Raw genomic sequence first — 21530 nt, forward strand, 5'->3', positions numbered from 1 at the left:
TATAATTTTGTCTAAATATATATTACTTTAAAAATAAACTTAAGCCTAATTAAAAATTTACTTTTAAAATTTTATTAATTTTGGCAACTCTTTTACTGCCACTAAACTACTTTGGTTATTATTATAAGAGCATTAATAAATACAATATAGAAGAGCTTTAAGTTTTATTTTTCGTTTTAGTGAGCGAGTGAAAGTATTTTGTTGTTTATTTTATTTTTTTTTGGCTCCGAATAACACATGTCTAGTGTACCGGACCTACCTTAAAAAAAACTATGTGTAAGTCTGTTTTTATCGAATTTCATAGACAAAATAAAATATTTAAATTCATATGCTGTAGTTGTTGACGAATCAGTTGTTTCGTTTTTGGCCATCACTGATTATGAGTTCGATTTATTAATTGTCAAAATGCAATATGTTCACATATCCAGCGTTATTATGAAATTCGTGGTGAAGCTTTTTTTTTTTTGCATTAATAAATATTTAAGGTTATGTTGTCATTAATTTGATATTAAAAATTTGCCAACTAATGACCAGTAAGGGAAATATGAGGGAAGTGGGAAAATAAACAACAGTAGATATTAATATAAATCTTATCTTATCGTATCTTAAATCGTTTAAAATAAATTGTGAAAAATGTTTTAGTAAAAAAAAAAATTTTTCCAATATTTACAATTTTAATTAAAATAATTTTTTATACCAAAATTAGAAAACTTTTTTTTATACAAAATTGAAAAAAAAAATTTTTCTAACAATTTTTATTTATAATTTTTTTCAAAACAATCTTTTATACAAAATTCTGGAAAAATTTTTGTAGAAAATTTTGAAATTTTTTTATCATGTTTATCGTTTAATTTTTTTTATCAATACAGTTTAGGATTTTTGATAAAAAAAATTATATTTATTTTAAAAATTTTGATCAAAATAATATGTGGTATTATTTTTTTTTATAAAAAAAATTTAAAATTTTTTCTGACAAGATAAATGGTATTGAATAAATTTTAGAATTTTTAATCAAAAAATTTCTGAAATTTTTTTATTAATGTTATTTAAAAATGTAAAAAAATGATACTTGCTATCATGATATTGTTAGGTATACTTCCCATATTTTGTGTATTTATTACTTAATAACACACACCTCCCCCTTTAAAATATCAAAACAAACATGATTGTGTTGTTTCTATAACTTTGGCAGTACAATGGAAATCGCAGCTCTTCTCACTGCACTACCTCTGAAAATTACAGACAACCAACCAGTTTTGCATAAAATTTCCGCATATTCGGTAACAACACCGACTAGAAATTTCCTCCCAAAACAAAATTTCATTTAATTGTTTATACTTTTTTAACAAAATATATAAGAAAAAATAATATGAAAAAAACACAAATATTTCGTTACAAAATTTATTCCTGCCAAAAAAGTAGGTTTTACACAGAAATCAGTAGTTTCCCGCTCTTGCACCATAAGCGAAAATAAAAAGTAGGCAAACCACCTTGCTGAACAACAACAACAGCTACCAGAAGTAGAGAAGAAAAAAACTAAGGCAATGGTGCAACGGCACGCAATTACTTACGGCAACAGCAACCAACTAACCAACCAACAAACCTCCGCTATTCGGTCAAAATGCATGTTTTTTTCTTTGTTAAAGCGAAGCAAACAAAAGCAACAGCACTAAGTAAGAAAATGTATATCAGCAGCAAGTTTGATGGTACTTAGTCGCACTGTATTATAGAGTTGCAACTCGCAGATATTTTAAATAATATAAGGGGATTATCAAAATTTTCTTCAAATACATAAAAATTAGTTATAGTATAATTTCAAAATTTCCCAAAACTCAAGTATCACTGTAAAAGCGTTCTGAATTTGTGGTATTAACACCAATTGTTTCCCTATCTCAATACAATGGTTTCAGAATTGGCCACGTGTGATCTAACACCATTGCATAGCTTTTACCTATCACTTAGGGTGACAACTAGTTGCGTAACCCTTTTTGATTACAATGAGTCTGTCTGATAGCTGGTCCAAAGTAGTCAACGAATTAGATTCACATACTGGTTACAAGTGACTACACTCTAGGTTACTTAGAGACACTAAAGTGGCAATTGACTTCACGCTAGATTACGTATAATGTATAAAGTAACCAATTGACTTCTCCCTGCACTACAAAAAGCACATGTCTAATGACCCTAAATATGAGGCCATCAGCGCAAAAGTGATGTAACCCACAATTTTTTTTGGTTGTTCTTCACATTACCAATATCAATACAAAAGTGGGGTAAGCCTCCTTTTGGTAAAAAATCGTTTTTGCATAGATATAAAATATAACAAAGTAATGTAGAAAAAGTGGTGTAAGTATAGTATACCATTAAATAAATAGTTTGGAGTTACACCACTTTTGCACTGAAAGCCTTTCATATAAATTGGAGTCAGCCAAGTGATCAGATATTTTTTTTTTTTAAATTTTACTACTTGCTTAACTGCTGGGTAGCTATGCTACGAATTTGAATCCCAAATGTGTGCAATTACTTTAACAAATGGCAACTCTGCACTCCACTCTATGCTGCTAAGTACCATGTCTTACCGACAATTATTGCAAATATACTTCATGTATATGCGAGTATATTTGATCATGGTTACATAATGCATTAAGTTGGCAATGTTTTTTTTTAGTTTATATTTATAAAAATATTTTTTCTATTGTGTGTGATTGTGGTAGAAATAGTCTATAGCTATAAAAGGTGTCTTGTATTGTCTGTCTACGTGATTAAATAGAAGTAGACTTGGCAGCAACAAGTGGTTAAAAATGATGTGATAATACACTTCCTAGTAAGAGTGTTTTAAGTTTGGATTTTGTTTGTTTTTTCTTTAATGTTTCATAATTTGCACTTAAAAATTACAATAATTATGAATGCAGAAAAAGGTAAAATAATAATAAAAAATTAAAATATAAAAAGTTTGTTATTAAGGAAATGGAATTAATGTGTAAAAAAGATCTTATGTTTAAATTATAAATGAAACTAGCTTGGCTTGGAGATCGTTAGCAGAAAATAAAGCAGGTTTAACTTGGACATCAACCTTATAATCTGCATAGGCTAGCAATAGCTAAAAGTATGCTTTAGTTTTTGTTAAAGCTAAGAAACATATTGATATTTTACTCTCCTTAGATATGTTACAAACAAACCCTTTATATTAAACAAATCAAAACCAAACTGGTTTTATTTATTAATTCATATACAAATCAATGTACAATAAATATATTAAAAATCAATTTTAATTTATGCACTCTACTTGTTTTGACCAAGTTACCCAATTTATTGTAATTTTACATTTAACTTTTTTTTAATATTATTTTGCTAAATAATAATAATAATAATAATGCCTTTAATAATGGGAAGTTGTTATTTTTTACATGTTCTAGTAAATACAATAACTTTAATTTCATGATTAGCATGTTTTACACAACTATTATTCCACATATTGTAGATAATAAATAATTGCCGGTCACCGGCCACAATTGTTGTTTCTAACGATTTAGTGACAGTTGAAAAATTCTATAAATGTATGTAAATTTATGTAAATAATCACAACTATAGGGCGCTTGCTATAATTTAATTAAATAATAATATTGAGAATTAGATAAAAAAAGCAGAAAACGTCAACTGGTTATTAAATAAAATTATATTAAATTGATTTAACACGTCATGCCCTATATAGAGGATTGGCCGGAGATATAATTCCAGATTTACTGGAAATCATGGTTTGTATGTATGAGTAAACTTTTTAAATTATTCGAGTTTCTATGGACATTTAAAATTTTTGTCCATTTGTTAGTTTCAAATTAACCTTAAATATTTTATATTGAAATGCATATATGAATATATAATATTGATTAAAATGCAAAGAATAACATTAAATAAAAATGCAATCTATAAGAAAAAGTATTTTATTAGTCATAATAGTCTGCATACTATGCAATTTATAAAACAGTCTACACATGACTAAAACAAAAAAAGGGGTCCCAAAATTTAGGTAAGATTTGAATTAAACGAAAATAGAAATTTTTGATAATGCACCGTTGAGGAACTAATGCTGTAATTGTTGAAACCATATGTCGTCAACATCAATATCATCCAATTTAGGTAGAATGAACTATGTTATCAAGTCGCGATATGGAGCACCGACAACAATACCTGCTTGACCAGCCCCATTTTCGAAGAAGTATGGTCCAGTCTATAATCCACGCCAATCTGAACCCAAAATGCCGAAATTTTGAGATTAATAAGAACATCATCACTTATGAACTTAGTGAGCGTATTGGGACCTCCTGGGAGTTGTTTCTTCAGGCCTTACACAGTTCCTGCATTGTAATTTACTTTTGTAGGTTATCGGTTTCTAAATTACAACTGTACTATTGTTGACCCATCAAATTAAGGTCCCATTAGATTTGATATTAGGATGAGGTTTTCTCTGAGTTCATAAAGAACCAGCTGAGTCCTCACGAATTTCACATACTTTACTATTACTGAAATGTGGACAGCTTTTATGGCTGACATTTGCCATATAATATGAACCATTAAAAGATTAAATTTTTCATTCAAATCGTCATTTTGCTTACTATCTTTACGATATTCATTCTGAACCGAACGATGACTATCCGCAGGGAAAGTATTTTATATCCAAAAGCGTTAGTTTTGTTTCTGAATTCATAGATGACTCTTTCACCATCACCATTCAATACATATATTTTATAGCTGAGTCTTTAAGTATTTTCAAAATAGATTGAGGCAATTTGGCAAGAAATTAATTTTTTTGGTGGCCACATGTATACGAGAGAAACAACTGTTCAGTTTATTTATATGTCTCAATTTCACGATATGGTAGCGGTTTTAAATGATATTCGTGAAATTCGTCTTGCAGTAATTTACAACCACGATCTGCCTTTTGAGTTGTATGACACAGACGTTTTCAGAGAGTAATTCATTAATTGATTAAGAAAATCTTAGCAGATATAGTTTTTGAACACCCAAAAGATTTAAAGATTCAATTCAGTTAGCTTTATAAAATATGCGTAGGCAACTATAAAAGATCAACGTACAAAAATGCGCACTATTAATTTTACAGCCAGTTTCACTATGACAAATTACGAGTACAAATTCGTAGTAGAAAAATAGGGCTCGTATGAAAAAATGTTTTAATCAAATGCATTCAGCTTAACAATGTTGATATCAGATTCGAAGTTAACTAATACATATTTTAATATAATAAAAGTATAACTTCTTATAATTTACAATCATATAATATTCAAACAATATTTTTTAAAGTTTTTCATAAAAAAATTTGAAAACTGTTTTCCCTTCGTGTTTCTGAATTAAAATAATAAAATATGTATTTTATTTTATTATTTTAACAATTCCTATTGGGTACGCGAAAAAAAGCTTTTTTTGATTTTATTCAAATTGTTTTTATTTTGTGTTTGTATTTAAATTCTCACTCGTATTTACAAAACTACTTAACAAAATTTATTTTCTTTTGTTAGTAAAAAAAGTCTCAAATAATTTACATAAACTTAATACTAAACTAAACTAAACAAAATTATGCTTAAATTAACTTCAAAAAAATATTACAGACTAGTTAGTGTACATGATTCTCATAAAAAAAGTCATAAGAGTATAGTACACACAATGATTACTTTTTAAAATAAGTCTTAAAATATTTAAAACAAAATCATATATTTGTTTTATACAAATTTACACTATAGTTAGAGCTTAAAAATATTTACACAAGAAAACAAATAAATACAAAAGCCAAATTTATAGAAAATTATAATAAAAAATAAGTGTGTATGCATAAATTAATTTATATAGGAAACTTTAAAAATTAAATAAAATTTTTTTACAAAAATTTATAGCTATCAAATTGTAGCCATAAATATTTGTTTAAAATTTTCAAGATCTTGGCAATAATTTAAAATTTTTTTAATTTAGTTTTTTTTTTGTCTAATAAATCACATTAATTTTTTTGTTTTTTTTTTGTCTTAAATGTTTAAAGTTTCACTTTATAGGATAATTTCATTAATTTCTTAGAACTAATAGGACAATTTGGCCATAGATTGGCACAACCCATTGGTCCGCTTAATTCATCGCCTGTATAGCGCAATAGTTCTCCCATATGTGCTGCAAAATGCCACTTGCTGGGGGCACCATTCATTGCCAAAGACATGGACGAAGATCTGCAAAATAAAAAGATTTTTTTTCTTTAATATAAATAAACAATTAAACAAATAAACAAACAGATTGTCAGCAGCAAACGTAGACAAATATTTAATCATTTAAAAGTGGCCTTGGTTTTCAAACCAAATCAAACATAAATTAAATTTCCTTTATTTGCTTAGAAACAATATGTTAAGCTTTAATATAAACTAGTTTTTGAAAGAAAAAAAATAATAAAATATAAAAAAAACTATTAAAAAAAATATTATTAAAGTCATGTAATTATATTATACACTGCAAAAATAAGTTGATTAAATTTTTATGTAAGAAAATAAATAACGATTTTACATATTTGCTATTAAATTTACAACGATTTGAAATTAAACTTTTTCTCTAATGTCGAACGTTAGAGAAGAATTTTATAAACATTTCACAATAATATCATTCATGTTAAGAATGATATTATTGTGAAACGTTTGACATTTGAGAAAAAGTTTAATCTCAAATCGTTGTAAATTTAATAAAAAATATGAAAAATCGTTATTTATTTTCTTATGAATCCCAATAGTTTATTTTCACTTTGAGAAACTGCATTATTTTCAAACATTTTATGTTTTCAAATATAGATATTTCAAATGTGCAAAAAAAATATTTGTAATTTTTATTTAATATTCTTAAAAGAACAACTAAATTATTGAAAGATTTATATAAATAATTTAAAGTCAAATAATTCTCAAGCCTAAAGACAAGGTTTGAGAATGATTTGAGAATAACACTTGTTATAAAATTTAGAAATTACCAAGTTTCAAACATGTTGTTTCAAATTAATTTCAAATGTGAAATTCAAACTCGTGTTTAGGTTTGAGAAACCTTTGAGGATAAAATGGAAATAATTTTTCAAAAGTTTAACTTTATATATATTGGGTATTTTTTTAAGGACAAATCTAATTATGAAATCAGCAAAGTAACAATTCAAATTTAAACACTTTCTCAAATCTCAAACATTAGAGAACAATTAGAGATATTTTTAACAATAAGTAGGAATTTATTCTATTTAACATTCTACTCATATGTTCTCAACTGGATGTATTTCTGAAGGATTATTGAAAGAACAAGGAATATTCAAATCTGGTTTTGAAGTCAATTCATTAACCATTCGAATGAATTTAGATTTGTTATGTTTCCCAATTGTTTTGCATTTTGCAAAAAGCATGCAGTTTTTTTTTCAAGTGTATTTTCATTTTTAGAATAAAAGGCACTTGGAATTCGTGTTTATTATTCTAAAAGTGTTGCTATTTTCTATAAAGTTTTCGACTATAATTATAAAATGCATGAATGTTCGTTTGTTCTAACCAAATTGCCTTCAAGTCAAGTGCGAGGTTATGAATATATAAAAAAATAATACTGTAATCATTTTGTATTAGAAAATCAGTGAAATGGAAACAAAAACAACAACTACAACAAACCGTAATTGCGAATATTTTGCAAAAAAAATGAAGTAATAATTACTATTCATTAAATATTTAAGAACGTTTTATAAAATAGCTACATTAATTTATATGCAAATGAACCGTTAGGGATCCAGTTTCTATTGAATAACGATTTCCCGATGATATTGAAATATGACGGATTTTCAAAGTATGTTATATGAAGAAATATTTTATAAATTAAATATAAAATACATTAAAAAGTTTAGGATGTAACATTAAGTTTGCGTGCATTCATTTAACATGCTAGAATAAAATGGTAATTAGATATATTTTATATCAGCAGAAATCATCGATTATAAATAATTTCTCTATATTTAAATTGAAAAAGAAATTGAAAAAAGATCGGAGTGATATTTTATCAAAATTTGTGAATTTCGTTAAAAATTAACCATTATCGAGAAATGCTCTCTGGGCAGGAAGGAGTAAGGTTGCGAATAAGAAAAATTTTCCCGAGAATTTCTCTATCAAAATAAAGTCGGTTGACCGAATTTTTGTCACTCTCACAAAAAACGTAAAATGTCAGTTTCAAGTGAATGACATTTGCAGAAAAATTAGATTTTCTTCATCTCCACACTTGAACAATAACAAGTGTTAGCAAGATACCATTATATATGTATCTTCAATACCACTATTGTTTATGGCAGATTTTGAACTTTAAAACCCGTTTCTTTCAAACCACTTTCAAATTAATTACTCTGACATCTATAAATCGAAATTATCAAGATTTTTCATAACACTCTTGTTAAAGAAACGTGAATTAAATAAATATCAATCTTTTTTTTTTGTTGAAAATACATTATTATGGCTGCATTTTTGCATAACTATTAAATGAGACAAACAAACAAAAGAAAACAAGTTTAAATTAAATTAAATTAAAAAAACAATGTTTTTAAAAATTTGTTTTTAACCAAAGAAAACAAAGTTAATGATTCTTTCTATATATTGACTATAATTTAAGATTATTTCTAAATTTTAATATTCATGAGATTAAAAAGAAAATGCGTCATTTTTAAGCAGACAGAATGTGAGAAATTTAATAAAATTTGCATAAATTTTGAAAAGGCGCCATGTTTTAAATATCTAAATAGATTTTTTTAAATAATATTTACCTTATTAGATTCATAAGATCCTTTTCTTTTTCGGTTAACATATATTCAGGTTTTGAGGCCATTTCACACAACATTTTGGGCAGACAAGAGTCTTTTATGGCATCCGTCAGCTGGGATTTCATACGTTTCTGTTGCAGAGCAGCTGTTGAAAATTCCGTTAAATCAGCATCTATAATTTATTATATACATCCATTAACATCAAGCATACAGGTTTTGGATACAAAATAATTATATATATAATTTTAGGAATGTTTATGAATAATTAGCAAATTTTGAGTTTTGCTAATAAATAATTAACAATTAAGTAAATAAGTAAATAAGAAAACAAATTTTGAAAACAAACAAAGAAATAAATTAGGGAGATGGCAAAACACATCAATGTTAATTGAATAAATATAGAAAAATTTTATATTTATTGATGCTTACAAAAATGAAATACTAGTTTTATGGATTTTTTGGAAAAAACTTTTTTAATATTCTATTTTAATTTAGCAAACAAATATTGAAAAATATCATTAATTCATATTAAGGAAGTGTTTTGAGAATTTAAATATATATTTTGAATCCAAAATGAATTCTGAATTGAACATGTGGCATATATTTTGATTTTTATGTAAAGTATAATATAAAAAATTGTATTTTTTTTATTTTATTTTAAAAAGAATAATTTTTTTGTGAAATTTTTCAAGCGTAACTTTTCAACACTATTTAGGTTTGTTTAAAATTTAAAAGAACAAATAACAAAAGCTCACCAAAGTGTTAAATTTAAATATAATAAGTTTCTTATGTTAAAATCATACAAATTAACTGAATCACTTGAAATAAATTATAGCATTTTATTTAATGTGTTCATTTAACAACAATAAGAAACTGCCTAGTACAGTGGTTCTTAACCTTCAGCAAAATGTTAAATTAACAATAAATTAAAAAAAAAGTATCAACAAAAAAAATTGCTAAATAAACAGATGTATTTATATATCTACATGCCAATGTATTAATGTCTAAATGTAAGTACGTTTGTTTGTCTGAAAAGTCATTTGTCAATGAATTTAAAAAAAATTGTTTTGTAAAGTACCAACACTTAACTTAAATCATAAAAAATAGCTAAAAATTAATAATAAAAAAACATGAATATAAAAAATATAGCTTTAGTAATTACTTTTTTGTTTATAGTAAAAAAAATTACGACATATTACTCAAATTTCTTTTCATTATGAAGTTAAACAATAATTCAAATACGTAAAAAAATTTATTTCTGTTGACAGGTACGAAAAGTTTAAAGTGCAATACTCTTATAATGTACTAAATTGATTTGGCTAAGCCGAATCTTAAATACCCTTTACATATAACGGTGCCAAACAAATCACCAATTTTAAGTTAAATCCTTAAAATAGGCAACATTTGCTATCGATTTAGCCCAACTCTTGAGTTTTGAGAGTCTATTGACTCCAATTTATATATTTATGGGTCGTTTAGCAGTTATGTATATTAAAATAAGTCAATATGTTACCCTACACATCCCAGGTAATCTATCGTAGAGTCAATTCTCACATTAGTATCCATTCTCACATTAGTATTCCATTCTCACATTACCACATTAGGTAGTTATTTTATTTATTTGTGGTAGTATTTTGCAGAATCAATTATCACTTAGTATTTCTATGTTTTCATTTGTGGTCAAGTTAGGTCTATTGTCCTCTTTAAGATATTTTTTTATCTATGAAATGTTTTGAGTGATTTCTCATTGTGATATTCTAAAAAGTATTTCTGATAGATTTTAGTTACTCGAGTTGATGTTTGTGAATTCTGTTAGTTGTTCGTTCATAAATCTGCTATTTATGGAACACTTTTACTTATTTGCAATAATAAAATTCCCGAAAGCATTTCGAAACCATTGATGTAGCAAATATCCAAAAGATATATAGGAACTAAGGAAAGCTGATTTCAACTAACATACCGAGAGACCGTTAAATTGACTACCCTTATATTTTATATGAATTTTAAACGTACTGATGAACTTATCACTTTTGTAAAGGTTGCAAATAGTTTTAAGTTTATTTTTGTAAAACAAAAATTGTAAATTAATTTTTTACAATATTTTCACAACATCAAAACGACCATGATTATATTGATTTAATGGCATGTCTTTATTATAAAAGTATGTGCACGAAATTATTTGAAAAAGGAAAATAAATCTCATGTCGCAACTTTTGACAAATAAAAAATCAAATTTTTGAAAATTAATGTTATTTTTAGTTGATATTTAAAAAAAGTAATTTTCAAGGGATTCTCAAACCTAAGTTTGTATGTTGCTACAATATGTTTTTCGAAGCCCCCTACGGAGCCCCATATGTTATCAATTTATAAGATATATTCATGACAATTCCCATAAAAGAAGTTTGATTCGTTGCCTGCGAAATCACTAAAGAATGCTTCAAGAGGGGAAGAAAATGCATTCCAGCATGCTAAATATCTAAATTATGTTTTAAATTATTACAACTAAATCTAAGGTTAAATGTATTTCTCAAATTTAAGCAAAACTTTTATTATGATGGAGAAGGTTATTATACTCAAATCAATCTCAAAAGCGAATAATTCCCAAAAAAAATAACTGCAATACTGAATACAGTTCGAATATTCTATTTGTCAAATTGAAATACATGCACATTTAAAAACAGTTTGAGAATAAATGTTTTTTATCAAATTTAGAAAAAGAAACTCCTTTTTATAAAGAAATTTCAAAAACTTCGCAAATGCTAATAATTATCGAATAAAAATGTTTGTAAAACGATGGAGAATTTCAAAAATATCGCATCTCTGTAATAGTGAACAAATGTCGATCGATATTGCTATTGATTTGTTATTGATATCGAATGATATTTTTATATCGATTGATATCGAATGTTCGAGAATGAAGGATTTGTTGCCAGAGCCAGAGTTCTCGAATGTTTTTGAAAATAATTTTTCAAAATTGTTGGAAAAGAATTTTATTTCAAATCATTCTTAAATTTAGATCAATCCTGAAAGTACTTAACACTTGTATGTATGAAATAAGTGTGTTTTATAGAAAAATTGTGTGAATGAAGTGTAAGTTTTATTGAAAAATTGTTGTTGATCATCTTAGACCCGTCAGCTGACACTGTTTAACAAATCTAAGATAAAAGCTCTGTTATTAATGCGACCATTTAATTTAAACATATTAATCCCATTATTTATACGCACGTGTTCATTAATTTTACACATTTTACCAATAGAAAACTATCTTTAAACACACAAATCATCTCGTGAACCAACTGTGATATTAAATTCCTCTAAATACACGTGCGTGTATATATTTACGAAACGTGTTACGTACATACGTACGTATTTCATAAATTATTATTATGAATATTTGTTTTCATAGAGTATTGTTTTTTTATTTTTACTACTGTTTCGGTTTTTATTTCAAAATTTATTTAGTATTTTATTTTATTATTATTGTATTATTTTAAAACAAATCGTCAGAAGTTCATTAAACTTTTAACCTTGCTGGTATTGAAAAATAAAATAAAAATTTATGTTGCCAATTTTTTAGCTGTTTATTATTATTGTTATTACTTTTTGCCCATCTGTAGAGTATCTCAAACCATAGACATTTAAATAATTTATCAAACATGTTTCAAAACAAATTATCTAAAAAACAAAAAAGGGAACAAAATACTTTTAATTTCATATATTTGCATAGTATAATTTATGTAAAACTATTTTTATTTTTTAAAAGATGACAAACTAAAATTATAAAAGTAAAAGTCGTGGTGAATTATTTAAATGGGAATATTTATTTTTATTTAATTTTGTTTCTCAAATTTGTTTTGAGTTAGAAATTATTCATTAATGACCGGTTCGTGAGTAACTGTATTTGACGTATTTGCTTTGTGCTAGGAGGTTCTATTAAACTTCGAACTGTGGATTAAACTACAATAGAATAGCCAGTCACTCCTTTAAATTAATATTAATTTGTTATATTTTTTCTATACAATACTTCCGCGTTTACTGTAGACATGTCTGCAGCCTGTTGTTGAGAGCAATAAAGATCTTTAACAAGCTAGAAGATGAAATTTAGCAGAAACTAGAATTATTGTCGAACGCGAACGTTTCCGGGAGAATATATTAACCCAATCAAACTAAAGCTCATTTCAACCTTTGGAATTGCCAAAATAAACACCACATCTTAAACATAATTCATTTGAAATGTCATTAATTATTAAAATATTTATTTATGTGTTGGCGGGGATTCTAGAAAAAAATCAATGCATTCTGTTACCTTTTCATTATTATTATTTTTTTAAACATTTCTCTAATATATAATTTGCTTTAATCTCTATGAATAATCGTTTCAATATCGCTTATATTCAGTTCAATTTATTCAAATTATTTGTGGGAACAAAAACTTAATCGAATTTTTGAAACTCATTAATTTAAAACCTGTAATTACTTGTATACAGAAAGTACAACTAAGTTCAGTTCAAATTAGTAAGTAATTACTGTCTGTTAGTCACTTTGAAATTATAAAGCTTTCGAAAACAGGTGTATCAATAAAGGTGGATTTTACGTTATAGACATTTTTAGAAGGTGCAATTTGGTTCATTCAACTCACTTTTTTGTTCATTTAAGATTTGCTATTAAGTTTTATATTAATTAAAAAATTGGATTACCTTAAAATCGGCTTCCAGCTTTAAAATAATGTTTATGAATATACCAGTAACATTTTTTATTTTAAAATTCTAAGTATATGTTTATTTTCTTGTAATATTATTCCCGGAATTAAACTATTTCTATTTTACCATACAATACATAAAATATAAGTAATTATTCAGTGTCTCTTTTGTTTAGAATACATACTCGCATATAATTATTATCTGCCAACGCTATTTAAACAATTTATGGTTTGTTCAACTACAAATTACTTTGAATAGTTTAAAACTTTTTTTTTCTTTTTATAATTTATTGTTCTGCTTTAATTGAAATAATCAGTCAAATCGCTGTCAATTATTCGTAGAAAATATCTGTATGCAATTTTATGGAATTTCTATAAATTATTATAAAATTTTTAAAACATTTAAACACAACTTGTCCTCTAAGTCATGGAACGAAAGTACAAGTGAAGGTATCAATTATAAAACTAAGTATTTAATAGAAATTAATAATAATGCTACAAACCAGCAAACATTCTGATTTGTTAACAAATTGAGAATGATTTGAAAGAAATAGCTTTCTAAAACTGCAATGGTTAAAAATGAATTAATAAACATTTAAGAAATGCAAACCTAGGGGGAGATTATTCTCAATTTAAGAAGCTTTCCATGTAGCTTTTGTCTTAAGTAGTATTAACATGGAAAAAAAATGTATGTGGCTTTCCCGAAATAATTGGTTTTACATACGAGTACCATTTAGTGTCTCAAATTACTTAAATGATAATTAATTTTAAGACAATTAACTTCACATAGATAACAAATACACAGTCTGGTAGATGGTTCATAGTAGTCATAGTATTGTAGTGAACTTTCAGACAGTATTAACATTGAGACCTCAAACTATTACTTCATTGGTTTCTTTACTGCCTATATGACTAACTGGTCCCTAGTAGTGAGTGAAATAGACAGTCCTAAAAAGACAATAAAATATCAAAACACCCAAAAACAGAGAGTATAACAATATGTGAAATATAATAGGCTACATTTTTGACTACTAGGGTTTAGACAAATAACAATACACCAATTAACTGCTGGATACTTGACATAAATCGAGTAACTATAGGTGGTTACTAACAAATTTCAACAACTATACGAAAATTAATCTGAATGATTAGTAAAGAAAGTAAAATAACTAGACTCTAAAGAGGAATGTAATTAAACATTTGAACTGACTACACCTTGGTCTACTAACGGACAGTAAACTATGTTTAGTAGTGAGTAAAATTTATTGTCCCAAAAGTTAAATGAGAACAGAAATTTTGTCTTAAACATTGTTAAAAAGAAACAATAGCAATGTAATGTTGATTTGGAAAAATACATAACATTTTTTCGATGTTGCCTGAAATTTTGTTTCATTACTTTTTTTCTTCTAAAACAATTTTATTAATTTTCAATACCAATCAACTTAGAACAATAATAAACACTTTTGGATAAGTCTTATTAATTTTGGTGGCATATTTTGAATGTGATTGAGTTTTACACAGACAGTAAAATAAACATAGTGGATTCAATTCCTGGACATATACTCTCTCGGTTTGGTGATCAGAATTGGGAATATTTTGCAAATTTTGCCAACTAGCACACAACCGGCCATATATTGAATGCTGCATCAACCAAATTCAGATACATTTAAGCGAAATGATCATGGAAAATTTCGACAAATAGGTCCATTTGCACGATTTCCTAATAGTCCTAACCTGTGCACTTTAAGCTAAAATAAAGAATAACAATCTAAAGAAAAACTGTGTTTTCTATTTAAGTAAAATTTTAAATTTTGGGAAATATTAAAAGGATCTGTTCATTCCAAAAATAATGTGACGTATTTTAGTCAAAATTTTAAATATTAAGAAATAAAGTTGGTGCTATCTTTAAGTTAAGTGATTATTGGTAATGAGCCTGAGTCGGCCTACTAGAAAAGTTAATTTTCCTGTTTTAAATAAAAATTTTCTTCTTTTGTCATAAAATAGTTTTGGTTGTGATAACCGAATTTATTTATTGCTGATCAAATGAATGAAATTTTCTGTTGTGGCAGACAAATTTTAATTGAGATGACTAAACTTCTATTATTTAAATAATAATTCATCTGAGTCAACTGATTGTAAAAATCTATGGATATAATCATAATTCTATTGGCCAAAAATCATAACGAATCTATTCTATCTATGCAGAAACAATACTTCTGCTTTAAAAGGAAACTTATAAAGAAATTCACAAAATTTCCGGAATAAATTTTTCGGGGATTTCTAAAAAATCATCCGGGAAAATATTTTTGGGAAATTAGAAAGAAATTCCCGGAAATTTCTAAAAAATCTTCCGGGAAATTCACGAGAAATTTTTACCGATTAGGAACCCTCAACAAAACTGAAGGAATGTATAAAAATTTACGCAATAAAAAAAGCTAATTATATTCAATATTATACATATTGATAATTAGCTTTTTTATTGTGTAAATTATTATACATTCCTTGTGCGACTTGTGTAAAGGTCGAATAAGAAACAGAAATATGTGAGCAATGCTAAATTCCTTTACTTTAACCTATTTCCATATGAAATTTACAACTGAAAACAATGAAAACTATTTGTATTTAATAACGAAAATTTCAAAATTCATGTCTTTGTATTCAAAAATTAACATCTTCATTTAGCCTCTGATTGCAAAAGACAGCAGCTACTTGTTAAAAATAGTTTTAAAATTTTTCAGTTTGTCTTATTTTTTTTAGTTTTCAGTCACTGACATCACGTTTCTCTTGTTTTACACATCATTGGCATATAAATAATATAAATTTCATTTCATTAACAAACAGATAATTTTTCACTTTCACCTTCAATGAACCTTAAAACAATCAGCAGCAGCAATAGCCAGCAATTGCCAATGCTGAGAAACAACAACCTTAAGCAACTTGGCAAACAAATCGTGATGTTTTCCAAAGAAATTGTTAATAAAAGTAATAAAATCTACGTTATTTTTTTAAACAAAATATTTTTTAAAGAAGTTTGTACAAGTTTTTAATTTCTTATGCGACAGCGAATGATTAAATAAATGCTGTTGTACAAGTATGTGGTAACCAGATACTAGTACTGCAAACATTTGTTATTTTGTTTTGTTTTGGATGGATGTGAATGTTGAATAACATGCCGCATAGGAAATAAAAACAACAATTAAAAAAAAAACAAGTAAATTATATTATTACAACATATTTAAAATGATTAAGTTTGATTTTTGACTTGAGGCAATAATATGTATCTTTTTTCATTTTGTTTGAATGTTGTGGTCAAACTTGGATTAGATAATATTTTTTAAGATGTTAGGGGAGATGTATGTATATCTCAGTGAATTTTTAAGTTTTTAAACAAAACTGCAATTGAGTTTGTTTAATTATTATTTTCTTTTGAACTAAATTTGGGTGACCTCTTTTTCATGACTTAGTCATTTTTATTACAAAATTTTTATATTGAACTTTAATATGGAATTAATTAAATATTACTTCATATTACCCTGAATTTGTATGTAAATTAATGCGGGTTTCAGTTTTAAATAATAAAAAATCTGTATATATTACCAACATTTTGTAAATATGTATGTGCACATAAATAATCTTGGAAATGACTGGTGTTTTGTGGCTCTTTTGTTTGGTTCATTGAATGTGTTTTTGAAAACAAAAATATTTATTTTATGGTTTTATTAATACCTTTTTATGGTTTAGACTCAAAATAAACTTAAAATTATCTTAATTAATAATAAATGTACTAAACAGAAATAAAAAAAGACACTTACCTTCACTGATTTCAATTTCGGCATTTTTCTGTTGAAATTTGCCCGCCCCCGCTGTTTGCTGATTGGGATCAGATTTAACACCACGCATCATGCCGCCATAACCGAAAATATCACCAAATATCATCAAGGCCAGGGCGGTGAATAACATTATGCGAAAACGCCAAGCTACATCCATGTTCAAATTAGGAATATTTTTTTGTTCTTAATTAAAATTCGAAAACTCCAAAAAATAGCACTTTTTTGCACTTGTTTGTAGTAATATACAAATTAAAACAATTTGCTTTGGCTTTTCTCAAAATACTTTCGCAAATATTTTATTGTTATTATTTTTTATATGGTTATAGACTTTCTTAAATTATTTGTTTAACAAACTTGGCATTAATACGCGTTTAGCATTTATTATATCTACTGGATTGGCCAAATTTATTATTAATGCGGTTATTTTAATAAATATTGCAAATTTCAAGCTTTAGAATTCAGTCAGTTTTAATTATAATTTGTTTTATTTGATTTTTCAATAACTTGTTGGTATTTTTTGAATTTTCGAAACCGTTCCTTTCCGTTTTTTATATCAGTATATTTTGGCTTTAATTGGCGTAAGTAAGTTCTGGTAAGCAAAAGTGTCTGTCCGTCAGCCCGTCCACTCTATGGCTCGTTTGTTTTTCAACTAAGCTTAACAACAGTGTGAAGCCACTCTGCCAGCCAGTTTCAGTCAAGCAATTCAATCCCATTTGAAAAATACAATCGCTTAATGTACGTACTACTACTAATACTATCAGCCAGAGCATGAATACTCGTTTTAATGCTGTTGGCACTTGAATACTTTTATTTTTCATTTCATTTTAATAACAGGTAAACAGAGAGCAAAACAGCTGGTTTTTAACAGGTAGCGAGCAAATTTTGTTAAAGCACTTATACTACCACATTTATGATATTTGAAAAATCATATGTTGTCTTAACAAAACAAACTCTTCAAGCATTAAAAACATAAAGTTCTTTCCAGAATGTCTAAAATCTAATCAAAACAAATTAAAATAACATGTGAATGTTTTAACATTTGAGATCATGTCATAAAGTGTTTTGTAATACTCTGACTTTATCATGCAAATGATTAAAGTAGTTTTTAGTTAAAAACGGTTGAAATAGATCTGGTTGCCTAAAAGCCCCAACCAACCAAAAAAAAAACAGCAAGTCATAGAGCATGAGATATTTATACGCTTTACTACACTGCGGTTCTATATTTCTATATTCGTTTAAATGTTGCTGGTGTTTGGGGTTTTAATGAGTAACTTTTTAAAAAGTTTCAAGTATATAACATGTCCGTTAATACGAATTTGTTAAACCCCTTCAAATCTGACAACACCAATTACAATTTAAACGATTTTAATAGCAAACCGATTTTCTTCGTCGTCTTTAGTCGGCACTCATTGCTACCAGGGGCCGAACATTGCCATAACCATTTCAACTTTTTTTTAAAAGTTTTTCAACAATATCATTGTACTTATGTATATGATTGCGGTTACCATTCACATGATTGTATCAATCATATATATGATTGCAGTAATTAATACTTCACTATTGTTCTTAGCAAAATGTGCCCCAAATAGTTTAGATAGCTATTTCTTCAATCTTTCAAAAAAAAAGTTTTTTTTTTGATTTTTTTTTTTCAAAATGGGTCTTTTTTTCTTAAATAGACCAAAAATATCTTATCGGAATAGACCTAAGCTTTCTTTTGAGCCAAAAAAAAATTTGAAAAAAGGCAAAAAAGTGTTTGATTTTGCAATACAATTTCAAAATTTTTATTTCTTGAGTTACAAAACACAAAGCGACCAAAAAGGTCTTAAAGGAAAAGACCTAAGCTTTCTATTGAAAAAATTAAAGTTTTTGATTTTGGAAAAAAAATTTCGAAAATTTTGTATTTTTTTTTTCGAAAGATTGAAAAAAAAGCTATTTAAACTATTTGCGACACATTTTGTAAGATCTGTTTGGCCAAAATGTCAAATTATGACCCCTCTAACGCAGAGAATTCTTGACCGATCATGTTGAAAATTTGTCTCTGAATTACTATCCAATAGGAATAACTGATCAGAAGACATCGATTTCAAAAGTTGGTTCACTTGACATGATGATTCCGAAACTTAAAAAATTAACTATTGGCTTGACTCTTCAGAAAAGTTGTTAAAAAAACACATAAAACTTGTTTTGGCTTACTTGTTCTTGTTTAAGAAATTAAATTTAAATATTTATATTTTAAAAGACATTAATTGTGAACAAAATCTGTTCAATATTTGACTAAATATGGCTGCATAAAAAATGTATTCTTCAATTATTCTATATCTGTATATGCAAATAATTTCTAAACGAAATTGTTTATATACATATCTCAAAAAATTTTCCAGTCAAAAAAAAAAATAAAAACAATTTAAATATTTCTGAATTTATGTACTTTCAACTAACTGGCCAACGCAGATAACATAACAATTTATTTTAAACAACAACTCTGATTAAAACGTGACCAAAATCCAGCACAATTGTTAATGAGAAAAAAACTCAACCAAAAATCGTGCAGTTTTCATAAACAAGCGGCCGCCAAAATGATTAGTGAAGTGATAAAAAAAAATTGATGAAAATTAAATTTAAAACTGATTAATTTTCAGATTTCAAAAATATATAAGACAAAAAAAAAATAAATGAAATAAATCTTCCTCATTTCACTGAGTGTTAAATAAGTTATGATATAAATTAAATGCCTGATAAATAATTTTGGCTGCAATAATTCTAAAACACTTCAACAGATGAATGCCATTTATAAATGAATATTTATTTAACTTGGCTGCCAGCAGTAGTTGTTTTTTTTCTTTTAAATTTTGAACGATTGCCTGTCTAAATTTGAAGTTGAAAAAAAAATATTTAAACTCAAAAGCTCTTGTATTCAATTCAAAGTGAAGGTCAACTAGTGTGTGTATGTCTGTCGAATATTGAAATGTAACCAAGTGTTCATTCAAACCTGAACCTGAAATGCAGCCAGCCAAGCATGTTGTAACCAACCATTGGACCTGAATACAAACACAATGCGAAACAGTTAACATACATACAATAAACACTCACACATACCATCATATACATTTGTATACCCAGCAGTTAAGCAAGTAGTCAATGTATCCCTTATTTGACTTGGCTAGGTCATTTGACACGTATGTGCTCTTTGTAGTGCAGAGAGAAGACACTTGGTTACTCTATACATCCTGGGTAATCTAGCGTGAAGACAATTGCCCCTTAAGTGTCTCTAAGTAATCTATAATGTAGTCACTTTAAACGTTTTGTGAGTAATTCGTACAAACTGGTTTTATACAAATTGTGCTGATATAATTCTCAAATATAAAAATAGAAATAAACTATTTCTATTTTTGTTAAAGTAACTGACGCTAAGTAAGTAACTACTATGTGAATCCAATGCGTGGACTACTTTGGATCAACTATCGGCCAATCTCTTTGTAATGTTAAAATAACTAGTCACGTAGCTATTGAAGAAACCAGTTCCCACCCTAATTCATGGGTAAAATTACTAGTTCGGGACTGTCTCCTAGAACTGCTGGGTATATTAATACACTCTCATACTCATGATATGTAGAAGTAACTATTGAATAAATGACTTGAACTAAATTTGAAATGTTATTAAAGTAAAAGAAATTCTTGCAATTTAATGTTAATATTAAATTTTAATTATAGAAACTCAAAAGCTATGAGAAAATTAATGTTCTTTAGCTTGATTGCGGTGAAACTTTTTGCAAAAGTTTAATTACAATTTAAAAGTAATTATTGCAATAAAATGCATTAGTGTTGCAATGTATTTTGGTAATTATCATTCAAACCAAAAATAAATAAATATAAATTTTATAAAACAATAGCATTAAAATTAAAAAAATTATAAATAAAAATTTCCAAAAAAAAAACGTAGTTTGAATTCTAAAAAAAATTTGATTATTTTGAAACACATTTATCTAATTTATGAATATTTCAAATAGAATTTTAAAGATCAAATATATGTATGTATAAAAAAATTAAAGTACGTACCTTTAAACCCGTTAATAAAAAAAATTCTAAAAAGAAACAAACAAATATTAAATTGATTAGTAAACATTTCAAGACAAACATTTAATAATATCAGTATTTTTATTACTGTACAACTAATACCGGTTACCCGGGTATTTCAAAA

At 26.5% G+C, this 21530-nt stretch overlaps 1 protein-coding gene across 1 annotated transcript; it reads right to left on the minus strand.

The window, feature by feature from the left end:
• Positions 1-5434: 5434 nt before the first annotated feature.
• geko lies at positions 5435-18069 on the minus strand. The gene is made up of 3 exons (XM_065504141.1): positions 17315-18069; positions 8807-8975; positions 5435-6227 (listed from the first exon to the last, which is right to left on the minus strand). The coding sequence occupies exons 1-3, from the start codon at positions 17487-17489 to the stop codon at positions 6041-6043; spliced, it is 531 nt and encodes a 176-aa protein (XP_065360213.1). The 5' UTR covers positions 17490-18069; the 3' UTR covers positions 5435-6040.
• Positions 18070-21530: the final 3461 nt, after the last annotated feature.

The sequence above is a fragment of the Calliphora vicina genome, chromosome 3 (assembly GCF_958450345.1).
Source record: "Calliphora vicina chromosome 3, idCalVici1.1, whole genome shotgun sequence".
Taxonomy (NCBI): domain Eukaryota; kingdom Metazoa; phylum Arthropoda; class Insecta; order Diptera; family Calliphoridae; genus Calliphora; species Calliphora vicina.